Source organism: Passer montanus, unplaced genomic scaffold, assembly GCF_014805655.1.
Source record: "Passer montanus isolate IOZ18808 unplaced genomic scaffold, ASM1480565v1 scaffold10, whole genome shotgun sequence".
Taxonomy (NCBI): Eukaryota; Metazoa; Chordata; class Aves; order Passeriformes; family Passeridae; genus Passer; species Passer montanus.
Window position 1 is genome coordinate 35,878,074 of NW_024356505.1, and position 21,645 is coordinate 35,899,718.

Below are 21,645 nucleotides of genomic sequence, written 5' to 3' on the forward strand. Positions count from 1 at the left end.
TCAGCACAGATTTATTCTAAGTTTGAACTGTAGTGAAGAAGTTCTATTTATAACAGTGTCTCTATGTATTATTACAGAAAGCAGGTGTAGGTTTCCCCTTGAGGGCTATTGAGTTAGTGGGTATATACTGACCTAGTCTACCACTTAAAGACTGTAGTTATTTCTGTGAGAAAGAAAATGAAAACACAAAGTTGGAGTATGAGTGTATTTCATGGTATCTCTGCATCATTGTGGACCTACAGAATACAGAGAAAGAAAATCTCTGTAAAATACAAATGTAGAAAGGCAATTTTAGGCCTTTTTAAAATAAAAACTTTGTACTTTCACAGACATGCTATCTGTAGTTTTGCATCTATTATTACAGTAAGGAGTTTTCGTAATGTAAACTATCAGCTCCATTTGCTTGCAGGGAACAGTCATCAATTTTTAAGAGGTAAACAGGCTCCCTTCTACACATATAGAAAAATACCGGACTTAGAGTGATCATGTTTTTGCCTATTTCTGCTGCTGCAGCACAAATCCATTCCCAGAAATTCTGCACTTCTTACAGGTGTAGTTGTCATTTTACTGATCTCTTCATCCTCATCTTCAGAATCACTGTTTGCATCTTGACAATTTGTACCAGCAGCAGACACAGGCAGCTGAGAGAGAAAAGTTTGGAGTACCCTCAAATACACAAGAAGTCCTTCCTCTGAAAGGGATCCTAAAGCACATACATAGAAACAAAAGATCATCAGTGAGATCACAATGTGCTATAAAAAATATTTTACCAGAAATACCTGACCAGAACAAGTTATGCCAAATCTTATCAAATTAATGCATTTTTATAATAAAAAGGGTAAGAATAGGTAGCAGAACAGATCATTCCAACACTTTTATCCACAAACTATCCTTTTTACTTGGCAATGAACCATGTTGAGGAAATACATAACATATTAATTCCAACATGAAAAAACCAATGAAGTGTCTACTCAGCTTGCTCACCCAAATATGTTTCTCCAACTGTTAACACGAAGTAGAAAAGCCATGGGGCTTGATCACTTCTTCTTGAACATCCACTTTCTGCTAATAATAGTGCATTCAGAAAGAGTTCATAAGGGAAAATGGTCTGCACATCAGCAAGAGCTGGAATGATGAAATGGAATATCTGATCTGTAAAAGGTGCTGCCAGAAACTCCTCTGTGAAGGCTGCAAAAATCTGCTGCCTGAAAGGAAGAAAAATTGTTACTGTACAAAATATAGGCAAAATTTCCCACAATTATACCAATGGAATAATAGATCGTTTTGCAAGTATGAACACATCCATCAAGAGGACTGCAAAGATGTGCTCTATTAATTCCATCCTAGTACATCAGATTTCTCAAAAATTAACTTCTTACACTAAATCCTCTTTCTAATGATCTTGCATGCAATTTTATCCTTTAAACTGTTCATAAGCTGGAAAAAAACTATTCTGAAATTAAATACATCTTTTATAATATTGAAAAAAATACATCTAAAAAACCCTTCCTACACAAAATCCTATTGTAACAAAAAACACTACTGCATGTGGTACAACCTGAATTTATGTTTCCTCTGTCTACATACCTGACTCTTTCTGCTTGTAAGCTGCTTTAGTAATTTCTCTCCATAAACCTCAGCTTCTCTGTCACAAAGTTCTTTTGAACTCTAAAATTCTTTTCATCTACCCCTAGCTACATCTCTGCTCTCAACTAAATTTTCCACACCCTCATTCCTGTGTACTGATACCTGCTATTCTCTGTGCTCTGTTTATTGCAGCATTCAGCATTTTATTGCCTTTTTCTTAAAAACACCTGAAACTACATTGTTTCAGTGATGTACAGTGTTACCAAAAAATCATTACTGTACAAATAAATCAACAAACTGCACTGAAAGAATGGCTGGACACTAGACAACAACAAACTGCACCTCTGACTATAGCAAATGAGTACATAAATGTTTCATATTATCTTTATTTACCTTGCACCTTCTGGACAGGAGCTATATGTAAAGTGCAATGGCTTCAGAACATTCTCCAGAAGTATTTTTGCAATAGGGACACGAGAAACATCAGAATACTCAATACTCGAGGGAAGCTTATTGTTAATTAACAAATAAAGCGACTTGTAGTAGCCTGCAAATAAAAAAATCCCTTTTAAACACAGCATTATTTTTCTTCTTTTCCATAAAAAACAACACAAATGAAGTTGAAAAATACTTTCTAATTCATTACATGAAGCTTGACTTAGAAAGACATTTTACAATAGTACAAGTCACATTCACATAATTAACAGCCTATATCAGCAATCTCTTTGGAAACATCACATTATAAAATCATTCATAGATAACCATATTCAGAGTCAGTTTGATTTTGAAAGATCAATCAGCTTTTGCTGATGAAGTGAATCCTTTGATTTTTAAAATAATGATTTATGACAAAGATGTTCTCTTCTCCTTTGAGTGACTCTAGTCGTGTTGTCCTTCCACTCTTCCAGAAATGAAGAGTTTTCTACTCTATTCCAAAACATGACTGCACCATGGAGGCAAGAGGCCTGCTGGCAAAATGTCCCAATTCTGTGATCACCCTGCCTTAGCAGGCTGAAGCATACAATTACTATTTCCAGAGCAGGGCTCTCTCAGACAGTAATAAAATGCATAGTCACCCATGCCATAAAAACATGTATAGAGAGTAATTTATTTTTGTCTCACTGAAGTACAAATGGAACCACATGATTTCATTCTTCCTAAACCAACATCCTTCATGCTCAATGAACTCCCAAACTAAGACACAAGTTCCGCAATTACAGGAACACTGTAAATGCATAAACAGTGTCACATCACTGAGAGTCCAGCCTAAGAACCCTTCTCAGGGACCACCTAAATTGTCACAGTGGAAGTCCCCATAAAGGAGTGACTTAGCAATGCTGACCAGACATACAGGGAAGGCAAATTTAATCCATAAACATACACTAATGAAAATTGGTAACAGATTCTTTGTAAGTTCAGCATCAAAACTTATTAGGAGACAGAACACTTGCAGTTGCACAAAACCACTTTTTTTTGTTTTCATTATCAGTAATCAGAAACCTAAATTTAGTAAAAAATTTATGATTCTATAATCTCAAACTTTCATATATCAGTTGTGAGGACAGAATATTATACTGAAAGAATAAATACACGTATATGTACAATATAAAAACCAATGTGACAAAGTTTCTGTTATGCCAAGACAAGTAAAATAAATGTGCTACATTAAGAGTAATTTTTTTCATCATAGTGACTTCAACATACAGTCGTTAGTGACAGGATTAGGCAGTCAAGTCCACTGAATGTACTGTAAGTATTATATAGAAATATTCCAATAACCAATGATTGGAAGATGCTCTTTCTGCATTTTATATCAAAGAGGCTGGATCCAAGAGATTTATTTCAAAATGTTTTTGTCTTTCCTCACAATCAACAAGTCTGGCAAACTCAAGCCACCATATCAAAAACACAAAATCATTTATTTTGGACATTCCCAGAGTAATAAAGTTTCTTAGCAACTAAACATCATTTTAGTGCTAACTATCCAATTCATTAACTTTTGGTATGTTTGCACAGGTGTCACTGACTGCAGTTAAGCAAACAGTTTTACTGATGATGGTAGGAGAGAAATAAAAGTCAGGCCACCATCTCTGCTAAGGCGTCTGAGTGCTGGCAGGATGAAAAGCTAATGCCAATCTGGAATAATAATGAATATTAATATTTACAGAAAACAGTATTCCAACAAAATGACCAACTTTTACACAACTGAAGCTTAAATGTGCCACAGTGTGTGTGTCCATGTGAGAGTATTAAACATCTACCAGAATAAAACTTTTGTTAGGCAATATCCACCTATTCCCAAAAGCTGTGCTACAGGTCTGTATAAATAACTTAGTAGAATATTCAACTTATAAAGAGAATTTCCAAAGAAATCAAGCAGCAATTTCTCAAGGCATGACCTCATTACAAGGACAATATCCACCTAATTCATAGGTTAGTGTGTGCAGCACTTTATTCATCATGTCTGTGGTAAAGACAAAAATTTTATTAAACAATACGGGTTCAGGTGTTCAATTTTTTATTTTTTCCCAGAACTTCTGGTTCCTAGCTACTCACCTTTTTGAACCATGTAGTGCAAAATTTGTTCAATTAATGATGTCACATAGCTGACATCTTGTAAAACAGGCAAATATGTATTCTCAGATGAAAATACCTCAAGCATTCTCATAGGAAGTGCAACATTCAGACTGTCATCGTTGCAATTTTGCAGTAGCCTATAAATGAAATTAAAATTATTTACAAGGTATTTCTCATATTTCACCACACATTCACCTTAAAGTAACATATTTCTATCTACTTGGTTTCCAGGTGCTCTCAGTGGTTTAGTTACATCTTTCTGATAGCATCTTTATAATATAACTCCTGATTTTCAGGTAGCTATGAATATGGCATTTTACCTTTAAATCCTACTAAATTCCTGCTCTGAGTGATTTGAGAATTTGGAGGTCTATTGCATAAACTAGAAGAGAAGCAAAGAATAATACATGTTTTATCAACATGTACCACTAACCACATTACAAATGAAGCCATGAAAGCCCCAGAGCAACACAAGCTGGGAACAGGTGCTAGGGAACATCATGTGCATAACTAACACAATATGTCTTTGATTACAGACTGAAATATTACAAATACAACCATTCCCACCCTTTAACAAGTTGCTTATGTAACAGCTACCAGTAGCCACAGAAATTATGATGATTAAGAGCCTATTTAGAATTCAAAGTATTTTTTAGTGAGAGATGTATATGGACTGACTTGTCTTAACGTGCTTTCTTCCCTGTCCATATAAAGAGCTGCATTTACAAAAGCACAATTTCTGCTATAGTGAAAATGTACAATTCCATGCAGTGGCACCACATCTGTGTCCCATTGCACATGGACTTTACAGCCCACCACCCAAGTTTTCTTCAGAATCTGGTGTTACTGTTCCTCATACACACTTATAAGAACACAAACTTAAATGAAACCATTTTCAGAAAACCAAGTATTTTAAAGCTCTGCAGAGTGCAACTAGTTCCTATTATTGACAAGAACAAATATATTGTTTTCTAATAGTAGAATAACAATAGTTGCCAGATATTCAAGTCACCTTAACAAATTTACCTTCCTGTGATCCTCCCACTACAAATAAGAAATTAAATGCTGAAGACAATAGTGTACTAGCTCAATATGCCTTGAGTTCAAAATAAAGTGTGAGGAAAGCCATATTCAATTATATTAGTTTTGAAACAACATCTATCCAAAGCATATCCTTGGAACATTAGTCTACTTCAGACAATAACATCTAAACACTATCAGTTCTCAAGAAAACCTGGTGTCCACAAATATTGTCAGTGGTATCACTATACAAAAACAGTCAAGAACATACTCAGGCCTCTCCCAGGAGAGCATCCCTTAAGCACATGTTGAACTTCAAAATCAAGAGAGCTTAAGAACATTTGACTGTTCTACATAGGAACAGGTATCCTATACCATGGCAGATACATTTTTAATACAAACAGTCCTCTACATAAAATTCATGTACATTTAATACTTCACTTGCTACAAACACAAACAAACAAGTGCCCAACATAATTTCTGAACACTTTTTACACAATGGCCCACAGGAAAAAAATAAATTACCTGCAACACAGCCCCAACAGTCTTTTTATTTGGAATAAGCAAGTAAGTCTGTCTGGACCATCCAATTGCTTAACAAACTGAGAACTCTGTTTAATTAAATTCTGACACATCCATACCTGCAACAAGATATGCACAAGTTTACAGTTTATAATGACAAGTTCTATCACCTATGACAACTCAAACAGTGATATTTCAATGCTGTTATGGGTACCTTTGGCAGACTTACAAAACACAAACTCAGACTGAATCATGCTCAGTTGAGAAAAAAAAAACCTGTTACTCATTATAAATTCCACAACCACTAAGTACTAAACTTTTGAAGTTAAGACTGAGTTACACCACCTGGTAATTGTTTGGTTTTAAACAGCCATAATTCTTTTATGTCCATTTTTAACAGCCACTACAAATCACACCTCCTCATACATTTGCAAGCTGGCAGTGACTTTGCAATTGATATGCCAGCAACACTGAACAGTGAGAAAAAAACACCACCCAAATACCTTGGGAATGACCATGGGGCTAAGTAGAAATAGTGTCTAAAAATTAAAATCCTAATAGAAGTATAGTATTTTTTTAAACTTACTGTGAAAAATACACACAGGATTTTTCAAGGTTTCATTTCACATACTATGTATGTGTGTGAGCACATGCACTTGTAAAATCTAATTTTAAGTTATTGTGACTAAATGAAAAACAGCAGAGTGAAGTGAAAAGTGCACTCTGAAGTGAAACACTGCTTTAAAAGTGCATGAAGTGCAAGTACTACTGATCAAAGTATGTTACAGCACTCACCAAACGCTTTGAATCCTCATTCTGTCTGTAGAAAAAGAGTAACTGGCGAACTAAGAGAGTCAAATTTGCTCCATTAGCAGTGGAAAAGGTTCCTCCAGACTGAGCCAAATTAGCACAGCGATCAAATTCACTTCTTTGGATAGAGTACTTAAAAACAAAACATGCATCAGTACATCAGTAATGGTTCTGATTTAAAAGAGAACAAAATCTCAGCCTCCCATCCCGTGAGGCTGCAAAGCAGTAAAACAGATACAACACTTATTTGTTCAGAGATCAAAACATGATATCATAGCTGAAGCCATAACTCCATTCTGTAACTCAGAAACCTCAGTTGCAACAAATCTGTTGCTTATCAAGCATTATCACATCAAATATTTTAGTCCAGTTTACTCAAATTAACAAATTTAAACAAAATTCTTGATAGGGAGAATCTATCCAACAGCAACCTAAAACAACAAGCATTATCACATCAAACATTTTAGTCCAGTTTACTCAAATTAACGAATTTAAACAAAATTCTTGATAGGGAGAATCTATCCAACAGCAACCTAAAACAAACTTTTCGACTCAAACTACCACCTCACCCATACTGTAAAAAACAATTAAAAGCTCCACTGGTGTGTGAAAGTTCTTAATACCTAATGCTTTTTATCCAATTTATCAGCTAAAAAAAACATTCCAGGGTCCCACTCAGGTCCACTCACATCCATGCTTTGCAGAATATACATCTGTTTACTAAAATATTGAGTTTGAAATGAAAATGCCAAGAGGGGAAAAAAGAACTTCTGCTTTCTCTAATACTCAAAATGACTTTTTAATGAAATTATTTATTACAAGAAAGTCTCATTTTCAGCAAAATTATTTAGCATCTTTCTTATAAAATAATCAGGTACTAACTTGATGTTTTCTGTCTCTGTACCCTCTTACAAATGACTGGATTATTATTGCATTTTTCAGCCTCCGCCTTTCTTCCTGTAAAACAAAGCAAGAAAATTGAAATCAACACCATAGGACTGACTAATTTCTACCATTTTATCAAATATAGTTGGATCCAATATGACTTTTTAATGAAAATTAAGCAGTAATCATTAGTCAAATATATTACTTTAATGTTTGTATCTAACACACATAAATCTGTGAGGATGCTTTTTGTTTTTAAATGCAAAATTACCATTAAATATTGCAAAAGAATATTTAATACTCAGTAAGTATTTAATACCACAGAAATCAACATAAATATTTTATTACTTTGCATCACTTTATTCCTAATGCATTTTATTAGACAAAGTCTTAACACTATGCTGCAAAATGTTGAAGGAGTCAACAAATTCAACTACATCATTCCTCTTTCTGCACAGAGCAGCAAACACTGACAACCCACTTATTTGTCTTCACTCAAACAATACAAAAGCATTATGATGCTGGCACCATTTAGATGTGGGGAAAACAATAAAAAAAATTTCTTTGGAGACAGTACCTCTGTCAAAAGGAAAATGTGGCTTAAAGCTCATTGTGGCCCAGAAGCAAAATATAGAAATTAATAAAAAATCTTAGTCTCTTTTTCAAACCAGACATATGTAGTGAATCCTTTCATGACAACTTCCTCAGAAAGTGGAAAGAGTAGCAAAAAATCACCCCTTTACAATGGCTCTGAGGAACTGAAAGCCAGCTTGCTTCAGATGCTATGAAAAGAGCTCTTGGAAGGTTCCCTGACAACACCCTGGGCATATCCCATTACAATAAATATCTATGGGAAGTGGTTACTGTAATTATATTTCTAACAATGTCCATATGGTTTCTTAGGGAATAAAAAAGGTGAAATAAAGAGTTGCTCATGAACCTAGAGCTACAAAGCAGCGGCTGAAGGAAAAGTACAAGGACCAAAAAGCCTCCTTTAAAAATAGAAATTTCAACCTAATCAATCCTTAAATTATATTGAACCTATAATTCTGAGAGTCATCAGGTAAAACAGAACACCCAAAAAGTTTTTGTAAATTTCATTAAAACACTTCTGGAAAGTTCACAAAAACTTTCAAGTCCCAAATCCTTGATTTCCAATTTACTGTCTATAAAGACACATCCAACTTAAAAGCTCAAGCTGAACTGACCAGAAAGAACACCAGACAAAATCACTATTCAAGGCCTATTTTATTTTTCTTGGAAAACCCTGGTTCTTAAAGCAACTTATCTGAATAAGCAGATCCTTGAAGACTCTGCCCCTAAATCATGGACCAAAATCTAAATTTTGAGAGGCTCAAGGGTATTTCTCTCTGCAAAATATTGACAGTAAAAGTGAAGTGAGGAGAGAGCTTCAGAGAGGTGGTGTTTCTTCATAAGGCTCAACTAAAACACACATAACTTCTCCTCTCTAGGTACTGGTTTTATCTCAGAACACATAATTGTCAATTAGAGACTCCTAACTGCATGGGTCTTAAGTCTGAGGTCACTGCCAAGATTCTGCTGCAGGCAGTTTTTAAAAGCCATAGCTGATTTTATTCTCAGAGGAGTCATTCATTTAGTGAAAATGTGCTCCATGCCACAGCAAATCACTGTGTGCACATGTGTACCTGCACTGTGTGGCTCTGCACCAGCTTTGCACAGGACAGAGCCAAGCAGCTGAATGGGTTTATGGACCACAAAGAAGAATTTTTACATGTGTTGCTAAGAATTCATTGACCATAAAGCTGATTCATAACATGGAATTCTGAACTAATGGGTGAAATCCTGGTACTTTCATACTTGAATTTAGTCCATAACTACAGACCTGTGTTGGAGAGTAAAAAAAGCACTAACTGATCAGAAACTGCAGAACTTGAGCTTAATCTACACTAAGTCAAACACATCTTTAAGGGCCAAAGAGCTGTTTTCTTCATGAGCATGAAACCTGCATAGTTATATTTTTAATCAGTATTTAACACCAAAATTTTTTTTTACTTATATGGGAGGAGTGGGGGAAAATGACAAAATTAACATACTGACTCAAATGCCATACTACTAAATTTTGGGTTCTTCATTTCAGTGCCTATTCCTCCTTTGCATTATTCCAGCCTGAATTTTCTAGAGCAGTAAGCTCCCATCATAAACCAGTATTAAAGTTGCTTAAAGCCTCACAACTCATCTTCTCACCTGTCCTTCATTATCAGGTGATTTCAAAGCACTTGAGCTTTCTTGAATTCTTTTCGAAGAATTCAAGAATCACTGTTCTGATTTTACCTTCACAGAACTGAGGTACACACTGGGGAAGTGAAGTACTAAAGAAACCATAGCAGAAGCAGGAGCAGAAGAAAGTTTGCTGAGACCAACCCATAGTAATAGATTATGGACAAGGTGAAAGTTGCAATTTACTAGCCAAGTCCTTATCTTTTCTCAAAAAAAGACTAGATCAAGTAAACACCAAAATAAAAGAGAAATTTCCCTTTGCATCCAGTGCATGCTTATCTTCTTTTGAGATGAAAAGCACTTCTAAGGAATAGCTTAAAGTACTCAAATTCTTCTGCCAATTAAAGCATACTTTAAGACTATACAGAACTTGCAAAATGAAAGAAAACATTTCTGAACTAAGTATGGCAGCAGCAGAAGTACTTTGCACTGCAAATGTAACAACAAAGGAAAATCCAGCAGGCAGGCAAACGCTTACAGGCTACTTTACCTCTCGTTTTCTCCTTTCTTCCTGAGTTCGATGAAGGAGAGAAGCCTTTTCTTCCTATAAGACACAAAGAAAGATGCTACTGCTTTTTCATTCACACACACTTAACTGTGTTCAGGATATTTCATGCAGACTTGACTTCAGGGACTGCTCAAAATGCATAGCACACAAAACATAAAGAAAAGTAGGTGTTAATTATTTACCGAACTCAAAAATACAGGGCAGGCAGCCCTCCCAGAGGAACAGTGATGGAGGGAAGTTATGTCCCTATGAAAAGGGACCAGCAAAGAGCAGCAAACTGTGTTGATCCCTGTCCATGTCTGTGCTCTCAGCATCCCAATTACCCAGGCAAACATCACCATTTACAAATGGCAGAGCTGGAGCACAATAAGGTCCCAGTCCCACCAGATCATAGCAGAAGTCTGGGTGTTTTCCTGCCTGGAGGGTACATAAATCCCTGGCCCAGGTGCACACAGCAAGCTGGAGCACGTTCAGAGCAATCACATCCTGTTCCAAAGGCCCTTGCTTTTGTCTAGCTTACAAAAAAGCATCAGCTCTTGTATTTACTTATCCGTTTTCTCAAGGCTTGCCCAGAAAAGATGTCAAGAGAGACACAGCATAAATGGCAGGAATTTCTTCTTTTAAAATTTTGAACTCTTCACCCAAATTAAGGCTACACATCAAAACTCTCAGGACAGTGATCTCGCCAACAGAGAAAAAGACAAGAATACTAAAGTGTTCATGAGGCCTCAAAACCCAGTATTATTCAACAGAAAAACCATGCCTTTGCTTTTAAACCACAATCTTATACAAGTACTCACAGATTACAATATATAAACAAAACTTTATTTGCAAGAATCTCTTACAGGATGGTTCTGGGTAATTTCCAAGGAAATATACAAAATAACTCAATTTTGGTGCACAGTATTCAGTTTCCATTGCAGGCAACAGGAGATGAAAGCTGCCTGGCACCTTCCCAAATCCAGTCTAAAACACACAGCAGACTTAAGGAAACTATTTTCATTTATTGACACTACAACACAAAGGACAACTTTGCTTTTTTCTCTATGCCCGTATTAGCCTAGCGAAGTTAAGAAATTAAAAAACACTCAAGCTGAAAATGTACTGTATTTTAATACAGAAAAATCAATTTGAAGTTGGCAAACAAATATTTATAAAATATTTAAGTACAGCTGAAACAACTGTGCTGGAATACTTTCTTCAGTGTCTATCAGCAGATACAAAAAATGACAGCAAAACTCTTCAGCACCTGTTTTTTGAAGATACAGAGGAAGCAAAGTCATGATTCTCTCTGTTTCTTTAGGACAGAAAATACTCTGACCACCAAGAGAGTGAAAAACAAAAAAAATCCCACGAGAAGGTTAACCATCTTTCCTCTAAAGACAGTATTTATGGCCAAAGACACCACTAAGTATAGCTGTTGCCCTCTAAAGACAGGGTTTGCTCCATGTGTTAAACACAGGACAAACAAACTTAAGGAAATCCATACATAAGGATGATGTATCTCCACTCAAGCAGTACAGAAAGGAGCACACAAAGACAAAACAAGGTACTAAATTAATAACCAACAAATGGCTTCAAGTTTCAGGACTTTTTCAACAGCTGATACCTGATGTATTAAAGAAGTTGGTGAAATGTCCCAGCTTAGAAGTGATCGTTCTGCAGAAAGCACCAGGTAAAGTGCATTTCTGCTTAGAAAAAATGTTTTGTAACTTGTCCCTACACTTCAGAGAGAAAGCAGAAAGAAAAAGCAGAACAAAATACAGAAAATAAATGTTGCTATGTGTGAATAGAGAAGAGAATATGGTATGAAAAAACAACAAGAAAAAAACACAGAAAATACAAAATATTAGTAGATAAAGGAAAGTGGTCAGAGGGTTTACCAGAAACAAGCAATTTTAAATCATTTGAAGAGGGAGACAAGAAAAAAAGACAGAAAATACAAAATATTAGTAGTGGTCAGAGGGTTTACCAGAAACAAGCAATTTTAAATCATTTGAAGAGGGAGGGAGGGAGATACACTAAGGATACACTGCCCTTTTGTATCACCAGCTTTTCACTGATGAAGAACTGGGTCTCTCTGTAGCAACCAGTCTTTAATCCAATCCACTCTGGAACTAACAAAAGTTAAGTTTTTACTCAGCCACATGCTTGCTTTGAGTACTTGTAAAGAAAAATGCCAACTTGTTAGAGTATAAATTAAACAAAATAGAAGAACTGTCCTAAGACAATAAAATACTCAGGTGTAAGTGCATCCCAACTCTACCAAATTACTATGGCTAAAATAATACTGTTACTCATGTTCACAAGACCTACACAGATCATAACTATGACTAAAGAACACACTTAAATTAAACTCAATAAAAATATATCCCCTTAAAGAGTTATTAAACCAAGCTGGAATACACTGCCCCTTCAGAAATGAAAAAGTAACCGTGCATGTGCAAAAGAAAACAAACCTGCAGCAGGAAAGAGATGAAAAGAAACACGAAATAACCTTCTTCCAGTACAAGGGCATTCCATCAAAATCATTTCTTCAAGAGAGGTAACTGCAGCCACCTCTGAAATGCTCCCTGAACGGGCCCTTGACAAGCAGCACTGTGAAAAGGAGCTGAACTCGGTGGGGCTGGCTGTGAAGGACAGCAGCGTTCCTGCAGTGACACCCGTGTGACAACTCCCACACAGAGACTGCTGCCAGCCGCAGCTCCAGCACCTCTGCTGCTGCCAGAGCTGCTCACAGCAGGAGAGGCCCCACAGGAACTCCCCAGGATCACACCCGGCTCACTCCTGCTCCCCAGCCTGCCCTGATCCTGGGCTGCCCATGCCACCCTCCTGCCACACAGGCACACGTCCAGTGTTGAGTCTTTCTTTTAAGGTAGGCAGGCAGACACGGCAGGGGGAAGGAAGCCTGAGCTTGTCCTGACTCTGTCACTCCTAACTCGAAAGGGGTGAAAAGCCATTCCCTGACTTTTTATGATGTGGTCTTCTTCCTTCAGGGCTTGCCCTCGCAAGTGCAGAACAGGGAATACACCATCCCTGAGCTTCCATGCAATGCAGGACACATCTGGCTGTCCCTTTCCTGCCTGATGCTTTCTCCGACAGAGAAAAGGCAACCAACCTCCTGCTCCAGCATGTGAGCTGCAGCACCGTGAAAAACCCCATTGGAGAGGTTTTCTGTGGGGCATGGCACAAAGCAACAAGAAAGCAGAGATGTGACAGCAAAACACAGAGCGACATCACAGAAATGACTCCGAGGGCAAGACAGAAGGAGGAAAGTGGTGAAAACAGAGAAGCAGATGGAGAACAGAACACAAAAAGGAAAACGTGTGAGTGCCACCAAAGAAATGCTGAGTAATGTCTGAAATGTGAATTTGTACATGGGGATAACAGAGTTCCATGTACTGTGCTGTTCGTCACAGCCAAGTTCTGGTGGCAGAACTGCTCTAAGGCAGCAGCTGGGAACAGCCACATCTGACAGTGGAACAAGTCAATGTCAGTGCTTCAAAAGCAGCAGTTCATCATGAAAAACCAACACTGAATTAAAGTTGTTTTCTTATCCTTGTTTTGCTGAAATACACTTCTTGGTTGCAGAAGTATGTTTGCAGAACTCCTAGCTTTCACATACCCCAGCCAAAGACTGAATAAGGTACACAAATATAGAAACTATTACTCTTTTCCTTCTGCATTTGAACACTTTGTCTTGAGAGAAATAAACTTTCAGCCCTCTTGGCTCAAAATCCAGATTCAGAAAAACAAAATGTATACATAATTAAATCCTCTTCAACACTTCTAATATTTGTTGACTCCTAAAATCTGAAATTGAACATTCTTGGACAGCTATTTACTGGCCATCCTATAGCAAATAAATTTAAAACCTAAATATGCCTAGATGCAAAGATGAAACTGAATAATTATTTGCAGGTACTAGCTAAACACAGATTTTTTTAAAAAAAATTAATAATAACATACTGAAGCAAAAATTCAATGTTATTAATAAATGGTTGATGCTTCTTTATAAATTAAGAAGGTTTATTTTGGTCAGTAGCCGAGAATGCTTTGTATTTCACACTACAAAAGGAAATGCAAAGTACAAGACATGACTTTTTATGGAATTTTCTTTAAAAAAAACCAATAAACACTTGACCTTTTTTAATTTTGGGTGGACAATTATAAAAACTTGTGTGGTTTTCATCTACAAAATTCAGGAACTTGAATCTTTTTTTTCTTTCCTTAAAATGAGGAACACAACTTTACAGCTGAATTTAACTTGAACCACATAAAAATCAGTAACAACTCCCCAAACAAATGAAGTGACCTAAGCAATTTATAGAATAAAATTCCTTTCAACACAAGCATTCAGTAACTCCAGCCAATAAATGGAAAAATTTTTAACATTTATTTTTACAGAATAAATGTGGCCATTGGGAAATATCCCCCACCTTCTCAACAATGCTGCAATCTCCTGACATTATTTTAGACAAGATGAACTCCAAGTGGGTTTTTTAATCTGAATAGTAAAAGAAATTTGCATTTTAAAAGTCTTACAATGCCTTGAACTGAACCTCAACAATTTAAATTCCATTGAACATGTCTGAATATGTTCAGCAGCCTGAAATCTTCTGCTTTGAACCAGTTTGTGATTGTTCTTGATAATGACATAAATAATCAGAGAAGTTTCTATGTAGAGCAGACAATCCTGCAGAAGAAGGGAGTTTGAACTATGCCCAGCAGAGGCATTTGGCCCTGCAAAACCTGACCTCACTGAAGTCAATGTCACAGTGCTTGCCAAAAACACCTCAGCTGAATTTTAGCTGAAATTTACTCTGGGGTGCAGGGAGGAGCTGGAACCTCTTCTATCATGGTACCCACAAAACCACACACGGGGGGGGATCCAGGATTTAACTGGAGGCTCTAGATGCCAACTGAACTGCAAGAAAGTTGCTTTTGCAGTTATGCTCAGCTTGTCCCTATTATGATTGTTAAGATGTATATTGTACACAGAGCTGTAGGTGAAGGATTTCTAGTGGAAGGTGTCCCTGCCCAAGGCAAGGGGGTTGGAACTGGGTAATCTTTAAGGTCCCTTCCAACACAAACCATTCTGTGACTCATCATTTTCTCAGGAACAAGGGGGAGGAAATGTATTTATAAAAGCAGAGATTTTTGATTTGAATCTGAAAAAATAGCACATAACTGAAAATAACAGTGTAATCACTGCTGTCAGCTAACTACAACTCCATCTTTTGTAACTTGCTTTCAAATGAGGAGAATTTCAAATGTTAGAGAGAAAATAAAGGTCTAAGAATCAAGGATGCATTCACTGTGTAGTTTCCTACTGACAGGCACTCATTATTTTACAGCATGGTCTCCTCATACTTCCACACCACAGATCTGAAATTCCAAGAGTGTTTCAAGACCCAGGCTGTGACACTGCAGGATTCCAGCTGACTCAGGGTGAGGTGTGTTCCTGCACACACAGACACGCCATGTGCCTGACAGGACAAAGGTCTCAGGGAGCAAAGCTGAAATTCTTTCCCACCATTCAAAAATAAACACTCAATTTGTAATTCTCATCTAGAATTCCCATACTAAAATCCTTACCATCATTTCACTTCCACTGTGGCATGGTGTAGGGTCAAGTAAGTTATAATAAAATAGAAATTGTTCCTTCCTAAAATTATTAACTATTTTCCTAAATCCATCAGTAAGAGAGAAATAACTGGTTTTTAACTGTCCCATTAATTCTTATATCCTACAGGCATCTACCACAACAACCAATGCCAACATGGGCAGATCTCTCCATCTCTCCATGCACTCACAGTTTTACAACCTACTGTTTGTAAAATTTTAATTTTAATTCCACAAGAAGTTATTTCACGTGTAGACAACAGACAACAAAGAGCACACAAGGTGCTTCTGGAGTTCTACCTCCGCACTTCAGCTGAAAGCAGAGGGGAATATAAACAATAATCTAATGTTTAACGTCATGCTACTAATTTAAGAAAGCAAATAAGAAACTACTAAATTAAACTATAAACAAACTTTTTAAATTGAAGATCTCGATTAGTAAAAATGTCCATATTAAAGGAAATTACTGAGACTATTTAAAATACAGAGTCATCAATATTTGCTCATTAGTAAGCTTCTATGTCTTCCACAAAAAAGCAAAGATCAAAAAGAACCCCAAACTCAATGAAGTTGTTTTCACTTTTATGACCCTGCCAACTCACCTGTATTACAGATCCTGAAAAAGGAGGGGGTTTTTTAAATCATCTCCTAATGGATTATAATTTAAAAATACTGTATTATAAACAGTCTCAGGATTTGTAAAAGTATGGTTTTGATAGCTCAAGTCATACTGTACATTTGACTTAATATTCTTTTACCCATTTTTCCTGTTAAGACTTCCAAGGTGTCATTCATACATTTCACAACTTAATCAAACAATGTGGAGCTACAGAGCCCCTTGTACATCTCAGCACTGGCCTGGGGATGCCCTGCACGGATGAACTAAAGCATTGCTACCTCCAATTTTCCTTAATATTACTGAAATTAATGAAGTAACACCAGGTCTGACTGTCCCAGGTCAGGCTGTTGTGGTTAAACCAATTCTGTGCTGTGTTCAGCTCCGTGCTAAAATCAGTGACAGCTGACAGCTGTCCCCAAAAGGCCCGGTGACACTCCACCTAGCAGCAATATGTTCAGTGCACAGGACACAGGGATGGGCTGGGAAGCAGCCAGGTGAAGGCACCATCTGCTCCAGTCCCCTCCCAGGTGGGCTGGGTGAGGCCAGTCTGGGTGAGCTGCACCCCAAGCCAAGCCTTCATGCACAGCTCTGCATTTCCTGCCTAACACACCACAACTCTGCAGCCACAATTCCTGTCCTGCACAGAATGCCCATGAGTAATTTAAGATGTTCCTGTATTGAACTCCAATAACAGCACTCATTTACTGTCCTGCACAGAATGCCCATGAGTAGTAATTTAAGATGTTCCTGTATTGAACTCCAATAACAGCACTCATTTTTAGAGGCTACTTTCCCTAAGAAGCACAAATATGGTTTGCCAGTTACAATTAAACTAAATTTGAAAATTTCTTTTGAAGAGCCTCATAAAGCAAAATCCATGTTTTAAAGGTGATTATCAACTACCCCAAAAATTACAAAATAAATAAATCCCTCTAAAGTTAGATTATCACATTGTAAACAAAATCCTGTATCTACACTCTCAAACACATAAAACAGGGCCAACAGTCCAGATGAATCAGCAGATTCTTGAAAGTAGGTATGAAAGGAAAATTTCAAGCACTGACAATACCACCTACATTTCTGCACTTTTGTACAATGCATTATTATAATGCTCCAATAATATTCTGAAAGGATTAGTCACTGAGGTAGTAATTTTGAGAACATCAATTTGCAGCCTGTGACTAGAACAAAAACAAGTGATGCTTGATATGGGTGGACTGAAGTGCCTTTCAAAAGCATGCACAGTTCAGACCACAACACACATGAACATAAGATGCAAACAGCCCAAAAACAGAACCAAAGCTCTCTGGTTTTGTAATTCAGAAATTCCATACGAGCCAGTGATGAGAAGGCACACTAGATTCAGGACCTAACTGCCACAATTATGCAAGTCCCCAGTTTTACTTCTACCACTGTGCTCATTCTGACAGAATTTAATGAAGTCAGTCCCCTGTGAGGCAAAGGGAACACTACAGACACACATGGCAGTGCCAGACAGGTGTCAGCACATGTCAGCTGAGACCAACACAGCCACTGTTTGCAGCTGCAGCTCCATCAGCAAAACCACTCTTCTGATAGTGCTGCTGATCATTATTTTGTGTAGCTGTATTCACACCAGGCCCCGCTGGCACCTTCAGCACTGACTGGCTCCTCAAACAGGAGGTTCTGTCATTGTTCTGCAGTGGTGCAACCACCCAGGGAAACTTCCCCAAACTGGGTACAGAGTTATTCTTAGCATTAAGCAGCCTGCATGGCCCCAGTGTTTCTGAATGATGCCTTCTTCCACCAAAGGAATCACAACAGGCTGCCAAAAGCATGGCAGAGGTACAGTGTTGGTCCTTCTAAACTTATACACCATTTGGGAGGGCAAGGACATTTGTCAAAAAAAATGAGGGTTTTTTGTATGTGTACCAAGAGCTGGAAAGAAATAATTTACAATTCATTTTCCTGTAAAAATGAAGCCAAAACATACGAGAAACATGATTCCAAGGGGCCTATGATATGAAATAATGAGAAACTCAGGTGACGTCTAATTCAGGCTTACTTAGAAACAGAGACCAGACAAAGCTAAAAGATAAAAGCAGATATATATAATGAAGGGCCTTCAGGTACATTAACAGCAGATGAAGCCTCCTCAAGGGGCTACACCCAAAATGCACAATGGTCATAAGTTTTTCAGACAGATGTAAGTTTGGTCTGTTTACATATCAGGGGTAAATCCTCCAATTACAGCTTCAAGTAATGAAGTCCTATTCCCCCAGTTTGCTCCCCCCCAAAATCACTTTTGTTTATACTTTTCAGGGCCTGAGGCTGTAGGGTATCATTGGATAACAGGCCCAGAGGGATTGTTTTGTCTAATCAAAATGTGAAGACAGTTATCTACAGTTTTTATGGAGTTTAGAGCTATGCACTAATGCAGTATAGGACTTGAAAACTACAAAAGCAAAAATCTTAAGGCATCACATGGAACCCAAAAACACTTCCCACAGCAACCTCTGTTGTAGTACGCTTTCACAGAAGTTCAGCTAAACTGCATTTAGAAGTCATTCTTATTACTGTTTAAATAAATTCTTTCTTTAGTACTGTATAGAGCTTCTGAAAATCAGCAGCTCTTTCAAGGACACTCTAGGATGTCTGTGTAACCATGATGCCCAAAGCTGCACATAACTGATTTGCACTGATGCAGCACAAGCACTTCACTGAAGCGATGTAGAATCATGAAATCTGTGCACCAGTCACTATCAATCTCATCATGAACCACAACCTCTACTGCACACAGTGAAGGTTATGCATCAATTTCAGTTTCCAGTCCTTTACATGCTAATATTTGCCCTTGGAAATGTATGCTTGCATAATATTAATAATTTGTCCCATATAATTAAAATAGATGTTAATTCTGATACATTTGCGTGAATTGCTAAGTGTAAAAGGAGATGTTATGGCAGTTGTTTACTTCTGTAGGAGGCAACATGTTCAGCAAGAAACACTATGAGCAAGTCAGGGTCAAAAGTTGCAAAGTACCTGAAGTGTACAGCTGAGGACCAGGACATGTCCTGCCAACTCCTAGTTAAGCTGGGGAGTATTTATGGCATTTTGACTCATGTAATGCCAGTTTACATGGCCCAATGAACAGACATGTCTTAAGATAAACAGAAGATGAATCAGAGGAAAAGCTGCATAATCTAAATACAGTTCTGTATACAATCTCTTGTAATCTCTTTTATTATGCCAAAATGCAAACTTCACTGTGATTTTAATATCTTATATTGCAGTATTTTTGTTCATTTCCTCATTGTACTACCAAATTAAAAGTTTCCAAGAATCAAACTTGCTTTTAGTACATAATAATAAAAACTTGAAATTTTTTTTTACCCAATTAAAATTCAAAAACACGAATGGAAACACTCATTAGCTTCCCACACAGTCATCTCCAATGACAACGGGGAGACTCAGTATTTTCACAGCGAATTAAAGTGACCCCTACAGATCAGGCCACTTCTAAAAACACTTTGTCCTTTCTGCCGTTCTTCCCAAGTCCTGTGCCCTTCAGTGCTCGACCAAACATTTGCTTACCCTGTCCAATCAGCAAGACCTGAATAAATCATTCTGCTTCGTTCCCATCAATAAACACGAGGAAATCAAACAGCCGGATACAGCTGACAATTAACTGCGACCAACCCTGCGCACGACAAATCGACTGAACCTAAACTTGACAGAGACCAACCCGGCGGCCGCGGCTCACGTGGGTGACGAACCTCCCCCGGCAATTCGGGCTGTGTGAGGCTGTCCCACATCCCCCCGGCGAGGCAGCTCCACGGCAGACATTCCTCTGGAGGGAAATGACAGGAAGGCTCCGAGTCTTTTCTCCCTGGAAGACCCGGAGAGTGGCGGCTGGGGAGGTGCCACCGGCCGCGACACCCGGGATCGATGGATCGCCGGCGGGGGGGACGAGCCAAGGAGACATTTCCTCGCTTCCCACAATTCTTACTACTCTACAAGCCTGGGATGGTGTGGCCTGATTGTACAAAAAATAATAATAACAGCGAGGCAGGGAGATCAGAGATAAACACATCGTCAGGAGGGGAGGGTTTTTCCCCCTCTATTAAACCTTAGTCATCGCTGCTCCCATTTCTGAAGGCCCGACAGTGAAAGCACCGATACCAGGGCGGGGGGCGACAGAACCGACACGGACACGGGCACGGCCGGGCGCCGCTCCTTACCTTCCTGCTCGCTCCTCCGAGGGACACCTTGGGCCTTGTTTTGAAATCGCCTTCAAAGCTGAACATGTTTACAGCTTATCCCATGGGGAGCGGGGCCCGGCCGGCCGGCAGGGCGAGCGGAGGGGCCGCACGAAACCCCCGGGCTGGCGCCCCGCGGCCCGCCCGCCCCCGCGGGGCTGCTCCCCCGTCCCCCGCCTTGCCTGCGGCCTTCGCTACCCCGGTCGCCCCGTTCCTGACCGGCGGCGACGGCGGAGCGTAGTGGGAGGAGGGAGAAGGAGGAGGAGGGAGCGGAGGAGGGGGCAGCGGCAGCGCTCCCGCCGGCCGCGCAGAGAAGATGGCGGCCGCCCGCCGCCCGCCGGGCGCGCTCCCGACACACGGCCGCGCCCGCCGCCCCGCCCCCGGCCTGCGGTCGTGCAGGGGCGGCTGGGGCTGCCCTGCGCTGTGCTGCCGCATCCTGCCCAGACGGGCCGCGCTGAGGGCGAGAGCCGAGCTGAGCGTCCAGCCGGACTTTGGCATAGGGCTGCCCTCTTCACCGTCATTTGGCTACGGGAACACAATTGCTACACACACACACATATATATACACGTGTATATAATTTGTACTTTTAGTAGCATAAGCATATCACAGAATAAATAAATAAATATCTCGGAGATCATAGAGTTGGACTTTTGACCGAACACCATCAACTAAGTGCCACATCCAGCTCCTAAACCACTCCAGGGACAGTGATGCCACCTCCCTGGGCAGCCCATTCCAATGTTTGCTCACCCTTTTCTGTGAAAAGATTCCTCCTATGTCCTACCTGAGCATCCCCTGGTGTAAGCTGAGGCCAGTTCCTCTCGTCCTGTGCTGGGAGAAGAGACCGACCCCTTCCTTCCCGGCTACACCTTCCTTTCTGGGAGTTGTAGGGAGAGTTAAGAATTCAGAGAATTCACAGAATCACTAGGTTGGAAGAGGCCTTCAAGATCATCCAGTCCAACCTGTGCCCTAACACTTCAACTAAACCATGGCA

At 39.0% G+C, this 21,645-nt stretch overlaps 1 protein-coding gene across 1 annotated transcript in view; it reads right to left on the reverse strand.

The window, feature by feature from the left end:
• UBE3C (ubiquitin protein ligase E3C) overlaps positions 1–21,003 on the reverse strand; it is a 72,429-nt gene extending 51,426 nt beyond the window's left edge. Inside the window, exons 1-9 of the mRNA XM_039704823.1 lie at positions 20,633–21,003; positions 10,151–10,204; positions 7,399–7,473; positions 6,502–6,648; positions 5,710–5,825; positions 4,144–4,301; positions 1,981–2,134; positions 985–1,205; positions 549–703 (exon numbers count right to left, since the gene is read on the reverse strand). Coding sequence (XP_039560757.1) covers positions 549–703; positions 985–1,205; positions 1,981–2,134; positions 4,144–4,301; positions 5,710–5,825; positions 6,502–6,648; positions 7,399–7,473; positions 10,151–10,204; positions 20,633–20,698 — 1,146 coding nt within the window. The 5' untranslated portion in view covers positions 20,699–21,003. The remainder of the gene's footprint in view (positions 1–548; positions 704–984; positions 1,206–1,980; positions 2,135–4,143; positions 4,302–5,709; positions 5,826–6,501; positions 6,649–7,398; positions 7,474–10,150; positions 10,205–20,632) is intronic.
• Positions 21,004–21,645: the final 642 nt, after the last annotated feature.